This window comes from Diorhabda carinulata, chromosome 4 (genome assembly GCF_026250575.1).
Source record: "Diorhabda carinulata isolate Delta chromosome 4, icDioCari1.1, whole genome shotgun sequence".
Taxonomy (NCBI): Eukaryota; Metazoa; Arthropoda; class Insecta; order Coleoptera; family Chrysomelidae; genus Diorhabda; species Diorhabda carinulata.
This window is the reverse complement of record NC_079463.1, coordinates 915,065-931,256: the sequence shown is the minus strand read 5'-3', so window position 1 is coordinate 931,256 and position 16,192 is coordinate 915,065. Positions and strand designations below refer to the sequence as shown.

The 16,192-nt window shown below is 31.8% G+C and overlaps 1 protein-coding gene and 1 long non-coding RNA gene across 2 annotated transcripts in view; one reads left to right on the top strand and one right to left on the bottom strand.

Moving 5' to 3' along the window:
* Nucleotides 1-707: 707 nt before the first annotated feature.
* Nucleotides 708-16,192, bottom strand: part of LOC130892185 (ribonuclease 3) — a 32,697-nt gene continuing 17,212 nt past the window's right edge. Inside the window, exons 12-17 of the mRNA XM_057797407.1 lie at nucleotides 13,118-13,470; nucleotides 4,338-4,691; nucleotides 4,113-4,274; nucleotides 3,879-4,039; nucleotides 1,254-1,399; nucleotides 708-1,117 (exon numbers count right to left, since the gene is read on the bottom strand). Coding sequence (XP_057653390.1) covers nucleotides 906-1,117; nucleotides 1,254-1,399; nucleotides 3,879-4,039; nucleotides 4,113-4,274; nucleotides 4,338-4,691; nucleotides 13,118-13,470 — 1,388 coding nt within the window. The 3' untranslated portion in view covers nucleotides 708-905. The remainder of the gene's footprint in view (nucleotides 1,118-1,253; nucleotides 1,400-3,878; nucleotides 4,040-4,112; nucleotides 4,275-4,337; nucleotides 4,692-13,117; nucleotides 13,471-16,192) is intronic.
* Nucleotides 1,777-3,104, top strand: LOC130892187 (uncharacterized). The gene is made up of 4 exons (XR_009059007.1): nucleotides 1,777-1,945; nucleotides 2,047-2,303; nucleotides 2,405-2,661; nucleotides 2,763-3,104. It is a non-coding gene; the product is annotated as an uncharacterized LOC130892187 (long non-coding RNA).

The window sequence follows — 16,192 nt, the reverse complement described above, 5'->3', positions numbered from 1 at the left end:
GATTCAAAATAAAAGAATGCATGATGGAACTTGCATTTTTGTCGATAATTTTTAGTAAAATAAATAGATTTTATAGTACATTTGAACTACTGCATGGTAGAAACTATTTAAAACTGCATTCGATTTAATTTGACTTAAAATTTAGCAGATTTAACTTGAAAATGGGAAAACAAAACCGAAAAGTTGAAATAATGAATCAAAGTTTTAAATTTTTCACTCAAAATGAAATTAACGAATTGTTAATACATATTTAGATGTTCGAAAATGAAGTAGGCACAGTTTAATTCGTATTTCGTTACAATTTTGAAATTGCAGCGGGTTTAACTTGAAAATGGAAAAATAGAACCAAAATTTGAAATAAAAACTATAAAACAAAACAAAAATCGAAAATTTTCTCATATTTAAATGATTGGGATAAATTAGATAGTGTATAATTCGATTTTATGGAATAAACAGTGCTTAGTACTTAGTGGTGCATTTGAACTACTGAACAGTAGAGACTAGATTTAAATTGGTTGGAAATGCAACTTCAAAATATGAAAAAAAATCATTAAGTTGATTGATTTTATATTAGCGGATCTCTTTATAGCATATGACTTAAGTCACTTGTTATTTTTGCATAATTAAAAAAAAAAATGTGGATTCAACAGGAATAATTTAATGTGATTGAGGATAACAAATTATGGGGTGTTAGGAGGCATTAAAACAAAATTAATTTTTACTTAATTTGATTTTTTTTGAGTTTTTTCGGTACCTACATTACAATACATGTTGAACGACGCATTTTTCTTGTTATATTAATAAGAGTATGATTAAGTTTTATTGTACATTCGATTATTTTGTTAAGATTGAATAAAGAAAAATTTTTTTAAACCTATTTCTATGCTTATTAAAAAAATTTCAGCTCATTTTGATTTTCTACTTAATACCGAAGTGAAAGATCTATCGCTAGAACTAGATTTCGACCGGGATTTTCTGAATCTCGTTCTGGAATATCGTTCGGGCGATTTAGGTGCTGGATATGCGGTTCTAGGTTTCGAAAAATTACGCCCCTTCTTTTGTTTCTTCATACTTTTAGCTATAACTCTTTTTTGGTGGTCCAACTGAGGAAATAAATCTGAAAAACCGAAAAAAAATGTTTATTTCGAAAGGATACTAGTTGTTTGAATCTTATTTGAAACTTGACAACATTGTAACAATAAAAAACCTTTAAAATTTGTTTTGTAATACAAAAAAAAAGATTTTATTTGGACCTTGTGATATTTCGAGAGCTTTTTTGGCAGCGTTCATTTCTGCTTGTTGTATACTATGTCCCATGGCACTGGCGAGTCTTCTTCCTCTAAAATAAACCGCTACGGTGTAGACTCTGGTATTAGTGGGGCCCTTACATTCTATCACCCTGAAAAAAATGTTAATTCATTTTGAATGACATCCTTTGATCCTTAATTTTCAGTGGAAACTTGAAGGCTAACTATCAAATATCGATACGAGATTTATTTTGGATGGCGATGCAGCAAATTTATGGAAATAATGGGAAAATGAAATCGAAAGTTGAAATAAATAGTACAAAATGGGCATAATTCCAAAAATTGTAGTTTATAAATAACAATAGGCTCGTTGATGAAGATTCTGATGGTTCAATTTGTATTTAGTTGCAATTTTTGTGGATTAAACACAATATTTGACACTTATGAAGATGGTACATTTGAACTACTGAATTGTTGGGACCACTAAAACGACACAAATATTCAATGGGGTTGATTATATTGCAGTGTTAACTAAATAAGTGGCTAAAACAAAATCAAAAAGTCGAAATAAATGGTACAAAATGGAATGAATTCCAAAAACTGTAGTTTGTAAACAATAATTCACTTGTCAATAATGATTCTTATGATTCAATTTGTTTTTCGTGGAATAAACACAGTATTTGATACTTACAAAGGTGGTACATTTGAACTACTGAATGGTTGGGACCACTGAAACGGCACAAAGACTCGATGGGGTTGATTATATAGCAGATTTAACTAAATATTACTTATAAAAGAGGTACATTTGAACTACTGAATGGTTGGGACCACTGAAACGGCACAAAGACTCGATGGGGTTGATTATATGGCAGATTTAACTAAATTTTCGATGGAATGTAACAAAAAAGTTGAAATAAATTGTTTGAAAAGGTTAGAATTTCAAAAATTGTAGTCTATACACAACAATTAACTTGTTTATAACGATTTTGATGATTCAATTTATATTTCGTGGCGATTTTCGTGGAATAAACACAGTATTTGATACTTACAAAGGTGGTACATTTGAACTACTGAATGGTTGGGACCACTAAAACGGCACAAATACTCGATGGGGTTGATTATATAGCAGATTTAACTAAATATTACTTATAAAAGAGGTACATTTGAACTACTGAATGGTTGGGACCACTGAAACGGCACAAAGACTCGATGGGGTTGATTATATGGCAGATTTAACTAAATTTTCGATGGAATGTAACAAAAAAGTTGAAATAAATTGTTTGAAAAGGTTAGAATTTCAAAAATTGTAGTCTATACACAACAATTAACTTGTTTATAACGATTTTGATGATTCAATTTATATTTCGTGGCGATTTTCGTGGAATAAACACAGTATTTGATACTTACAAAGGTGGTACATTTGAACTACTGAATGGTTGGGACCACTAAAACGGCACAAATACTCGATGGGGTTGATTATATAGCAGATTTAACTAAATATTACTTATAAAAGAGGTACATTTGAACTACTGAATGGTTGGGACCACTGAAACGGCACAAAGACTCGATGGGGTTGATTATATGGCAGATTTAACTAAATTTTCGATGGAATGTAACAAAAAAGTTGAAATAAATTGTTTGAAAAGGTTAGAATTTCAAAAATTGTAGTCTATACACAACAATTAACTTGTTTATAACGATTTTGATGATTCAATTTATATTTCGTGGCGATTTTCGTGGAATAAACACAGTATTTGATACTTACAAGGGTGGTACATTTGAACTACTGAATGGTTGGGACCACTAAAACGGCACAAAGACTCGATGGGGTTGATTATATAGCAGATTTAACTAAATTTTCGATGGAATGTAACAAAAAAGTTGAAATAAATTGTTTGAAAAGGTTAGAATTTCAAAAATTGTAGTCTATACACAACAATTGACTTGTTTATAACGATTTTGATGATTCAATTTATATTTCGTGGCGATTTTCGTGGAATAAACACAGTATTTGATACTTACAAGGGTGGTACATTTGAACTACTGAATGGTTGGGACCACTGAAACGGCACAAAGACTCGATGGGGTTGATTATATGGCAGATTTAACTAAATTTTCGATGGAATGTAACAAAAAAGTTGAAATAAATTGTTTGAAAAGGTTAGAATTTCAAAAATTGTAGTCTATACACAACAATTAACTTGTTTATAACGATTTTGATGATTCAATTTATATTTCGTGGCGATTTTCGTGGAATAAACACAATATTCGATACTTACAAAGGTGGTACATTTGAACTACTGAATGGTTGGGACCACTAAAACGGCACAAAGACTCGATGGGGTTGATTATATAGCAGATTTAACTAAATATTACTTATAAAAGAGGTACATTTGAACTACTGAATGGTTGGGACCACTAAAACGGCACAAATACTCGATGGGGTTGATTATATAGCAGATTTAACTAAATATTACTTATAAAAGAGGTACATTTGAACTACTGAATGGTTGGGACCACTGAAACGGCACAAAGATCTAATATTATTGAGAATTTGGCTAAATCACAACAGAATAAAACCGAAAAGTAACCGGTAAATATCAATTAGACAAGAAAATAGATGAAAATTACTTGTATACTGGAATATCCGGTTCGCCGCCGTCCATTGTCCTTAGAGTGAGGCAACACTGTTGCAATTTCGATTTCGGATCGTTCCAATCTTGATTCATGATAAAATCTTGAAGTCTCGGAAACAATGTCACGTGACAGAATGCCTCGCAATACTCCATACCCTAAAAAAACAAAAATGTTTTAGGTTAGGTTATACCGGAATTGATTTTTTTTTTTGGAAATTGGGCGTTTCACCTGGTCGACGTATAGAGCCCCAATAAAAGCTTCGAGTAAATCGGCCCGATCCTTAGTTTTCAGTTCGGCTTTCGGATTATTGTAAATGGCGTATTTCGCCATATCGAGATCGTCACATACCACGGCTTGAGTCCTGTTATTCACCAAAGAACTTCTCAATAACTGAAAGTTGAAAAACGTAGCGACATATAAGAGGAAAAAGAAGAAGAATAAAGGTTAACTCACCGATAAATGCCCTTCGTGATGTTCCGGGAAAAATTTGTAAAGATAATTGGAAGCTATGAGTTGCAGCACCGTATCACCCAAAAACTCCAACCGTTGATTGGAACCCATCGTTAAATTCGTATAACCGACACTTCTGTCGGTAAACGCCCTGGCCAATAATCGGATATGTTTGAATTCGACGTTTATAGATTCCTCGAATTTCACCAAATTCTGAAGTATGTCGAATTTTTCTATCCACTGTCTATCGCCGAGAGGTTCTTGTTCTTGCAATGGATGCGGAGGAAGATTTTTCCATACTTCGTGAAGATCGGGATCGCTGTGGAAAAACGTGTCCGAAAATACTTTATCCGCAACCTGAAATTGCAAAAAAAAAACATCTATCTATATCTTTGCTTTCCTTTTTGTCTTCACCACTAATTATTTATCTATTTCTCTGTCCCACAAGTCAAAAATGATTAAAGATCTCTGTCTGTCAGTTTATTATGACTGTCTGCCAGTTTATTATGAGTTTATTATGACTGTCTGCCAGTTTTTTATGACTGTCTGCCAGTTTATTATTAGTCTGTCAGTTTATTATGAGTGTCTGCCAGTTTTTTATGACTGCCTGTCAGTTTATTATTAGTCTGTCAGTTTATTATGACTGTCTGTCAGTTTATTATGAGTGTCTGCCAGTTTATTATGACTGTCTGTCAGTTTATTATGAGTGTCTGCCAGTTTATTATGACTGTCTGCCAGTTTATTATGACTGTCTGCCAGTTTATTATGAGTTTATTATGACTGTCTGCCAGTTTATTATTAGTCTATCAGTTTATTATGACTGTCTGTCAGTTTATTATTAGTCTATCAGTTTATTATGACTGTCTGTCAGTTTATTATGAGTGTCTGCCAGTTTTTTATGACTGTCTGTCAGTTTATTATGACTGCCTGTCAGTTTATTATTAGTCTGTCAGTTTATTATGACTGTCTCTCAGTTTATTATGAGTGTCTGCCAGTTTAATATGAGTTTATTATGACTGTCTGCCAGTTTATTATTTGTCTATCAGTTTATTATGAGTGTCTGCCAGTTTATTATGAGTTTATTATGACTGTCTGCCAGTTTATTATTAGTCTATCAGTTTATTATGACTGTCTGTCAGTTTATTATTAGTCTATCAGTTTATTATGACTGTCTGTCAGTTTATTATGAGTGTCTGCCAGTTTATTATGACTGTCTGCCAGTTTATTATGAGTTTATTATGACTGTCTGCCAGTTTATTATGACTGTCTGTCAGTTTATTATGAGTGTCTGCCAGTTTATTATGACTGTCTGCCAGTTTATTATGAGTTTATTATGAGTGTCTGCCAGTTTATTATGAGTTTATTATGACTGTCTATCAGTTTATTATGACTGTCAGTTTATTATTAGTCTATCAGTTTATTATGACTGTCAGTTTATTATTAGTCTATCAGTTTATTATGACTGTCTGTCAGTTTATTATGAGTGTCTGCCAGTTTATTATGAGTTTATTATGACTGTCTGCCAGTTTATTATGACTGTCTGTCAGTTTATTATGAGTGTCTGCCAGTTTATTATGACTGTCTGTCAGTTTATTATGAGTGTCTGCCAGTTTATTATGACTGTCTGCCAGTTTATTATGACTGTCTGCCAGTTTATTATGAGTTTATTATGACTGTCTGCCAGTTTATTATTAGTCTATCAGTTTATTATGACTGTCTGTCAGTTTATTATTAGTCTATCAGTTTATTATGACTGTCTGTCAGTTTATTATGAGTGTCTGCCAGTTTTTTATGACTGTCTGTCAGTTTATTATTAGTCTGTCAGTTTATTATGACTGTCTCTCAGTTTATTATGAGTGTCTGCCAGTTTAATATGAGTTTATTATGACTGTCTGCCAGTTTATTATTTGTCTATCAGTTTATTATGAGTGTCTGCCAGTTTATTATGAGTTTATTATGACTGTCTGCCAGTTTATTATTAGTCTATCAGTTTATTATGACTGTCTGTCAGTTTATTATGAGTGTCTGCCAGTTTATTATGACTGTCTGCCAGTTTATTATGAGTTTATTATGACTGTCTGCCAGTTTATTATTAGTCTATCAGTTTATTATTAGTCTATCAGTTTATTATGACTGTCAGTTTATTATTAGTCTATCAGTTTATTATGACTGTCTGTCAGTTTATTATGAGTGTCTGCCAGTTTATTATGAGTGTCTGCCAGTTTATTATGACTGTCTGCCAGTTTATTATGACTGTCTGCCAGTTTATTATGAGTTTATTATGACTGTCTGCCAGTTTATTATTAGTCTATCAGTTTATTATGACTGTCTGTCAGTTTATTATTAGTCTATCAGTTTATTATGACTGTCTGTCAGTTTATTATGAGTGTCTGCCAGTTTTTTATGACTGTCTGTCAGTTTATTATGACTGCCTGTCAGTTTATTATTAGTCTGTCAGTTTATTATGACTGTCTCTCAGTTTATTATGAGTGTCTGCCAGTTTAATATGAGTTTATTATGACTGTCTGCCAGTTTATTATTTGTCTATCAGTTTATTATGAGTGTCTGCCAGTTTATTATGAGTTTATTATGACTGTCTGCCAGTTTATTATTAGTCTATCAGTTTATTATGACTGTCTGTCAGTTTATTATTAGTCTATCAGTTTATTATGACTGTCTGTCAGTTTATTATGAGTGTCTGCCAGTTTATTATGACTGTCTGCCAGTTTATTATGAGTTTATTATGACTGTCTGCCAGTTTATTATGAGTGTCTGCCAGTTTATTATGACTGTCTGCCAGTTTATTATGAGTTTATTATGACTGTCTGCCAGTTTATTATTAGTCTATCAGTTTATTATGACTGTCTGTCAGTTTATTATTAGTCTATCAGTTTATTATGACTGTCTGTCAGTTTATTATGAGTGTCTGCCAGTTTATTATGACTGTCTGCCAGTTTATTATGAGTTTATTATGACTGTCTGCCAGTTTATTATTAGTCTATCAGTTTATTATGACTGTCTGCCAGTTTATTATGAGTTTATTATGACTGTCTGCCAGTTTATTATGAGTGTCTGCCAGTTTATTATGACTGTCTGCCAGTTTATTATGAGTTTATTATGAGTGTCTGCCAGTTTATTATGAGTTTATTATGACTGTCTATCAGTTTATTATGACTGTCAGTTTATTATTAGTCTATCAGTTTATTATGACTGTCAGTTTATTATTAGTCTATCAGTTTATTATGACTGTCTGTCAGTTTATTATGAGTGTCTGCCAGTTTATTATGAGTTTATTATGACTGTCTGCCAGTTTATTATTAATCTATCAGTTTATTATGACTGTCAGTTTATTATTAGTCTATCAGTTTATTATGACTGTCTGTCAGTTTATTATTAGTCTATCAGTTTATTATGACTGTCTGTCAGTTTATTATGAGTGTCTGCCAGTTTATTATGACTGTCTGCCAGTTTATTATGAGTTTATTATGAGTTTATTATGACTGTCTGCCAGTTTATTATTAGTCTATCAGTTTATTATGACTGTCAGTTTATTATTAGTCTATCAGTTTATTATGACTGTCAGTTTATTATTAGTCTATCAGTTTATTATGACTGTCTGTCAGTTTATTATGAGTGTCTGCCAGTTTATTATGAGTTTATTATGACTGTCTGCCAGTTTATTATGACTGTCTGTCAGTTTATTATGAGTGTCTGCCAGTTTATTATGACTGTCTGTCAGTTTATTATGACTGTCTGCCAGTTTATTATGACTGTCTGCCAGTTTATTATGAGTTTATTATGACTGTCTGCCAGTTTATTATTAGTCTATCAGTTTATTATGACTGCCAGTTTATTATTAGTCTATCAGTTTATTATGACTGTCTGTCAGTTTATTATTAGTCTATCAGTTTATTATGACTGTCTGTCAGTTTATTATTAGTCTATCAGTTTATTATGACTGTCTATCAGTTTATTATGAGTGTCTGCCAGTTTATTATGAGTTTATTATGACTGTCTGCCAGTTTATTATTAGTCTATCAGTTTATTATGACTGTCTGTCAGTTTATTATTAGTCTATCAGTTTATTATGACTGTCTGTCAGTTTATTATGAGTGTCTGCCAGTTTATTATGACTGTCTGCCAGTTTATTATGAGTTTATTATGACTGTCTGCCAGTTTATTATGACTGTCTGTCAGTTTATTATGAGTGTCTGCCAGTTTATTATGACTGTCTGCCAGTTTATTATGAGTTTATTATGACTGTCTGCCAGTTTATTATTAGTCTATCAGTTTATTATGACTGTCAGTTTATTATTAGTCTATCAGTTTATTATGACTGTCAGTTTATTATTAGTCTATCAGTTTATTATGACTGTCTGTCAGTTTATTATGAGTGTCTGCCAGTTTATTATGAGTTTATTATGACTGTCTGCCAGTTTATTATGACTGTCTGTCAGTTTATTATGAGTGTCTGCCAGTTTATTATGACTGTCTGTCAGTTTATTATGAGTGTCTGCCAGTTTATTATGTTTGTCTGCCAGTTTATTATGACTGTCTGCCAGTTTATTATGAGTTTATTATGACTGTTTGCCAGTTTATTATTAGTCTATCAGTTTATTATGACTGTCTGTCAGTTTATTATTAGTCTATCAGTTTATTATGACTGTCTGTCAGTTTATTATGAGTGTCTGCCAGTTTTTTATGACTGTCTGTCAGTTTATTATGACTGCCTGTCAGTTTATTATTAGTCTGTCAGTTTATTATGACTGTCTCTCAGTTTATTATGAGTGTCTGCCAGTTTAATATGAGTTTATTATGACTGTCTGCCAGTTTATTATTTGTCTATCAGTTTATTATGAGTGTCTGCCAGTTTATTATGAGTTTATTATGACTGTCTGCCAGTTTATTATTAGTCTATCAGTTTATTATGACTGTCTGTCAGTTTATTATGAGTGTCTGCCAGTTTATTATGACTGTCTGCCAGTTTATTATGAGTTTATTATGACTGTCTGCCAGTTTATTATTAGTCTATCAGTTTATTATTAGTCTATCAGTTTATTATGACTGTCAGTTTATTATTAGTCTATCAGTTTATTATGACTGTCTGTCAGTTTATTATGAGTGTCTGCCAGTTTATTATGAGTTTATTATGACTGTCTGCCAGTTTATTATGACTGTCTGTCAGTTTATTATGAGTGTCTGCCAGTTTATTATGACTGTCTGTCAGTTTATTATGAGTGTCTGCCAGTTTATTATGACTGTCTGCCAGTTTATTATGACTGTCTGCCAGTTTATTATGAGTTTATTATGACTGTCTGCCAGTTTATTATTAGTCTATCAGTTTATTATGACTGTCTGTCAGTTTATTATTAGTCTATCAGTTTATTATGACTGTCTGTCAGTTTATTATGAGTGTCTGCCAGTTTTTTATGACTGTCTGTCAGTTTATTATGACTGCCTGTCAGTTTATTATTAGTCTGTCAGTTTATTATGACTGTCTCTCAGTTTATTATGAGTGTCTGCCAGTTTAATATGAGTTTATTATGACTGTCTGCCAGTTTATTATTTGTCTATCAGTTTATTATGAGTGTCTGCCAGTTTATTATGAGTTTATTATGACTGTCTGCCAGTTTATTATTAGTCTATCAGTTTATTATGACTGTCTGTCAGTTTATTATTAGTCTATCAGTTTATTATGACTGTCTGTCAGTTTATTATGAGTGTCTGCCAGTTTATTATGACTGTCTGCCAGTTTATTATGAGTTTATTATGACTGTCTGCCAGTTTATTATGAGTGTCTGCCAGTTTATTATGACTGTCTGCCAGTTTATTATGAGTTTATTATGACTGTCTGCCAGTTTATTATTAGTCTATCAGTTTATTATGACTGTCTGTCAGTTTATTATTAGTCTATCAGTTTATTATTAGTCTATCAGTTTATTATGACTGTCTGTCAGTTTATTATGAGTGTCTGCCAGTTTATTATGACTGTCTGCCAGTTTATTATGAGTTTATTATGACTGTCTGCCAGTTTATTATTAGTCTATCAGTTTATTATGACTGTCTGCCAGTTTATTATGAGTTTATTATGACTGTCTGCCAGTTTATTATGAGTGTCTGCCAGTTTATTATGACTGTCTGCCAGTTTATTATGAGTTTATTATGAGTGTCTGCCAGTTTATTATGAGTTTATTATGACTGTCTATCAGTTTATTATGACTGTCAGTTTATTATTAGTCTATCAGTTTATTATGTCTGCCAGTTTATTATTAGTCTATCAGTTTATTATGACTGTCTGTCAGTTTATTATTAGTCTATCAGTTTATTATGACTGTCTGTCAGTTTATTATGAGTGTCTGCCAGTTTTTTATGACTGTCTGTCAGTTTATTATGACTGCCTGTCAGTTTATTATTAGTCTGTCAGTTTATTATGACTGTCTCTCAGTTTATTATGAGTGTCTGCCAGTTTAATATGAGTTTATTATGACTGTCTGCCAGTTTATTATTTGTCTATCAGTTTATTATGAGTGTCTGCCAGTTTATTATGAGTTTATTATGACTGTCTGCCAGTTTATTATTAGTCTATCAGTTTATTATGACTGTCTGTCAGTTTATTATTAGTCTATCAGTTTATTATGACTGTCTGTCAGTTTATTATGAGTGTCTGCCAGTTTATTATGACTGTCTGCCAGTTTATTATGAGTTTATTATGACTGTCTGCCAGTTTATTATGAGTGTCTGCCAGTTTATTATGACTGTCTGCCAGTTTATTATGAGTTTATTATGACTGTCTGCCAGTTTATTATTAGTCTATCAGTTTATTATGACTGTCTGTCAGTTTATTATTAGTCTATCAGTTTATTATTAGTCTATCAGTTTATTATGACTGTCTGTCAGTTTATTATGAGTGTCTGCCAGTTTATTATGACTGTCTGCCAGTTTATTATGAGTTTATTATGACTGTCTGCCAGTTTATTATTAGTCTATCAGTTTATTATGACTGTCTGCCAGTTTATTATGAGTTTATTATGACTGTCTGCCAGTTTATTATGAGTGTCTGCCAGTTTATTATGACTGTCTGCCAGTTTATTATGAGTTTATTATGAGTGTCTGCCAGTTTATTATGAGTTTATTATGACTGTCTATCAGTTTATTATGACTGTCAGTTTATTATTAGTCTATCAGTTTATTATGACTGTCAGTTTATTATTAGTCTATCAGTTTATTATGACTGTCTGTCAGTTTATTATGAGTGTCTGCCAGTTTATTATGAGTTTATTATGACTGTCTGCCAGTTTATTATTAATCTATCAGTTTATTATGACTGTCAGTTTATTATTAGTCTATCAGTTTATTATGACTGTCTGTCAGTTTATTATTAGTCTATCAGTTTATTATGACTGTCTGTCAGTTTATTATGAGTGTCTGCCAGTTTATTATGACTGTCTGCCAGTTTATTATGAGTTTATTATGACTGTCTGCCAGTTTATTATTAGTCTATCAGTTTATTATGACTGTCAGTTTATTATTAGTCTATCAGTTTATTATGACTGTCAGTTTATTATTAGTCTATCAGTTTATTATGACTGTCTGTCAGTTTATTATGAGTGTCTGCCAGTTTATTATGAGTTTATTATGACTGTCTGCCAGTTTATTATGACTGTCTGTCAGTTTATTATGAGTGTCTGCCAGTTTATTATGACTGTCTGTCAGTTTATTATGACTGTCTGCCAGTTTATTATGACTGTCTGCCAGTTTATTATGAGTTTATTATGACTGTCTGCCAGTTTATTATTAGTCTATCAGTTTATTATGACTGCCAGTTTATTATTAGTCTATCAGTTTATTATGACTGTCTGTCAGTTTATTATTAGTCTATCAGTTTATTATGACTGTCTGTCAGTTTATTATGAGTGTCTGCCAGTTTATTATGAGTTTATTATGACTGTCTGCCAGTTTATTATGACTGTCTGTCAGTTTATTATGAGTGCCTGCCAGTTTATTATGAGTGTCTGCCAGTTTATTATGACTGTCTGTCAGTTTATTATGAGTGTCTGCCAGTTTATTATGACTGTCTGCCAGTTTATTATGACTGTCTGCCAGTTTATTATGAGTTTATTATGACTGTCTGCCAGTTTATTATTAGTCTATCAGTTTATTATGACTGCCAGTTTATTATTAGTCTATCAGTTTATTATGACTGTCTGTCAGTTTATTATTAGTCTATCAGTTTATTATGACTGTCTGTCAGTTTATTATGAGTGTCTGCCAGTTTATTATGAGTTTATTATGACTGTCTGCCAGTTTATTATGACTGTCTGCCAGTTTATTATGACTGTCTGTCAGTTTATTATGAGTCTCTACCAGTTAATTATTAGTCTGTCAGTTTATTATGACTGTTTGTCAGTTTATTATGAGTGTCTGCCAGTTTATTATTAGTCTGAAAGTTTATTATGAGTGTCTGCCAGTTTATTATTAGTCTGTCAGTTTATTATGACTGTCTGCCAGTTTATTATCCTATTTCTCAGTCTGCTTATCCTTATTTTTGCCTGTTTCACCCATATTTCTCACAGAATGTGTTTCTGTGACCCTGTCTGTCTTTTTATTCGTATGTCTGTCTGCCAGTCTCTATTTCTGACTTGTCTGCCTACCTTTCTGCCCGATTCAACTTTTCTCTGTCTGTCGGTACATCCCTTTTTTGTTTGTCTGTCTGCCATTTTCCTACCTATTTATCTGTTTTTTTTTCTTCTTTCATGCTACAATAATAATTAAAACTAACTTACTTCGATGCCGCCGTCTAAAAATAGAGCTCCCATCAAAGCCTCAAAACAATTAGCCATGGCGTGTCTCAATTCCAAATCGTGGCATAGATCGGATCCGTGCGCGTATAACATGAACTGATCCAATTTGAGTATTTTCGCCAATACCGACAAATGTTGATTTTGTACGATGGCGGCGCGGTACGTTGCCAAACCCCCTTCTTCTAAATCGGGAAACGAATAAAATAGATGAATGGACGATAGAAATTCGACAACGGCGTCACCGAGAAATTCCAATCTCTCATTGTGGGTTATATTCGATTCGGTTTCTTGTTGTTTACCGAAACGGGACATTATATTTATCAGAGTATTGATTCCTGTAAAGAATTTAATAGAGTATGAACGGACTATAACTTCGAAATATAACTGCGAATCAAAAATTGTGTGGATGAATGGACTTTAGACTCGAAAAATTACCATAAAATCATCTTGATAGCGAATTTCAACTTCAAAATTAACAACAGATGATTCAAAATAGTGTACGAATGGACTTTAACTTCGAAATAAACCATTAAGCCACCACGTTAGCGTACGAACGGACTTTAAATTATTAAAAAATCATAAAACTCATTCTAATAGTGGCTCCTAACCTCGAAAATACTTACAAAGTATGCAAAATAGTGTATGAACGGACTATAACTTCAAAATATAACTGCGAATCAAAAATTGTGTGGATGAATGGACTTTAGACTCGAAAAATTACCATAAAATCATCTTGATAGCGAATTTCAACTTCAAAATTAACAACAGATGATTCAAAATAGTGTACGAATGGACTTTAACTTCGAAATAAACCATTAAGCCACCACGTTAGCGTACGAACGGACTTTAAATTATTAAAAAATCATAAAACTCATTCTAATAGTGGCTCCTAACCTCGAAAATACTTACAAAGTATGCAAAATAGTGTATGAACGGACTATAACTTCAAAATATAACTGCGAATCAAAAATTGTGTGGATGAATGGACTTTAGACTCGAAAAATTACCATAAAATCATCTTAATAGCGAATTTCAACTTCAAAATTAGCAACAAATGATTGAAAATAGTGTACGAATGGACTATAACTTCGAAATAAACCATTAAGCCACCACGTTAGCGTACGAACGGACTTTAAATTATTAAAAAATCATAAAACTCATTCTAAAAGTGGCTCCTAACCTCGAAAATACTTACAAAGTATGCAAAATAGTGTATGAACGGACTATAACTTCGAAATATAACTGCGAAACAAAAATTGTGTGGATGAATGGACTTTAGACTCGAAAAATTACCATAAAATCATCTTGATAGCGAATTTCAACTTCAAAATTAACAACAGATGATTGAAAATAGTGTACGAATGGACTATAACTTCGAAATAAACCATTAAGCCACCACGTTAGCGTACGAACGGACTTTAAATTATTAAAAAATCATAAAACTCATTCTAATAGTGGCTCCTAACCTCGAAAATACTTACAAAGTATGCAAAATAGTGTATGAACGGACTATAACTTCAAAATATAACTGCGAATCAAAAATTGTGTGGATGAATGGACTTTAGACTCGAAAAATTACCATAAAATCATCTTGATAGCGAATTTCAACTTCAAAATTAACAACAGATGATTCAAAATAGTGTACGAATGGACTATAACTTCGAAATAAACCATTAAGCCACCACGTTAGCGTACGAACGGACTTTAAATTATTAAAAAATCATAAAACTCATTCTAAAAGTGGCTCCTAACCTCGAAAATACTTACAAAGTATGCAAAATAGTGTATGAACGGACTATAACTTCAAAATATAACTGCGAATCAAAAATTGTGTGAATGAATGGACTTTAGACTCGAAAAATTACCATAAAATCATCTTAATAGCGAATTTCAACTTCAAAATTAGCAACAAATGATTGAAAATAGTGTACGAATGGACTATAACTTCGAAATAAACCATTAAGCCACCACGTTAGCGTACGAACGGACTTTAAATTATTAAAAAATCATAAAACTCATTCTAATAGTGGCTCCTAACCTCGAAAATACTTACAAAGTATGCAAAATTGTGTACGAATGGACTTTAAATTATTAAAAAATCATAAAACTCATTCTAAAAGTGGCTCCTAACCTCGAAAATACTTACAAAGTATGCAAAATTGTGTACGAACGGACTTTAAATTATTAAAAAATCATAAAACTCATTCTAAAAGTGGCTCCTAACCTCGAAAATACTTACAAAGTATGCAAAATAGTGTATGAACGGACTATAACTTCAAAATATAACTGCGAATCAAAAATTGTGTGAATGAATGGACTTTAGACTCGAAAAATTACCATAAAATCATCTTGATAGCGAATTTCAACTTCAAAATTAACAACAGATGATTCAAAATAGTGTACGAATGGACTATAACTTCGAAATAAACCATTAAGCCACCACGTTAGCGTACGAACGGACTTTAAATTATTAAAAAATCATAAAACTCATTCTAATAGTGGCTCCTAACCTCGAAAATACTTACAAAGTATGCAAAATTGTGTACGAATGGACTTTAAATTATTAAAAAATCATAAAACTCATTCTAAAAGTGGCTCCTAACCTCGAAAATACTTACAAAGTATGCAAAATTGTGTACGAACGGACTTTAAATTATTAAAAAATCATAAAACTCATTCTAAAAGTGGCTCCTAACCTCGAAAATACTTACAAAGTATGCAAAATAGTGTATGAACGGACTATAACTTCAAAATATAACTGCGAATCAAAAATTGTGTGAATGAATGGACTTTAGACTCGAAAAATTACCATAAAATCATCTTAATAGCGAATTTCAACTTCAAAATTAGCAACAAATGATTGAAAATAGTGTACGAATGGACTATAACTTCGAAATAAACCATTAAGCCACCACGTTAGCGTACGAACGGACTTTAAATTATTAAAAAATCATAAAACTCATTCTAATAGTGGCTCCTAACCTCGAAAATACTTACAAAGTATGCAAAATAGTGTATGAACGGACTATAACTTCAAAATATAACTGCGAATCAAAA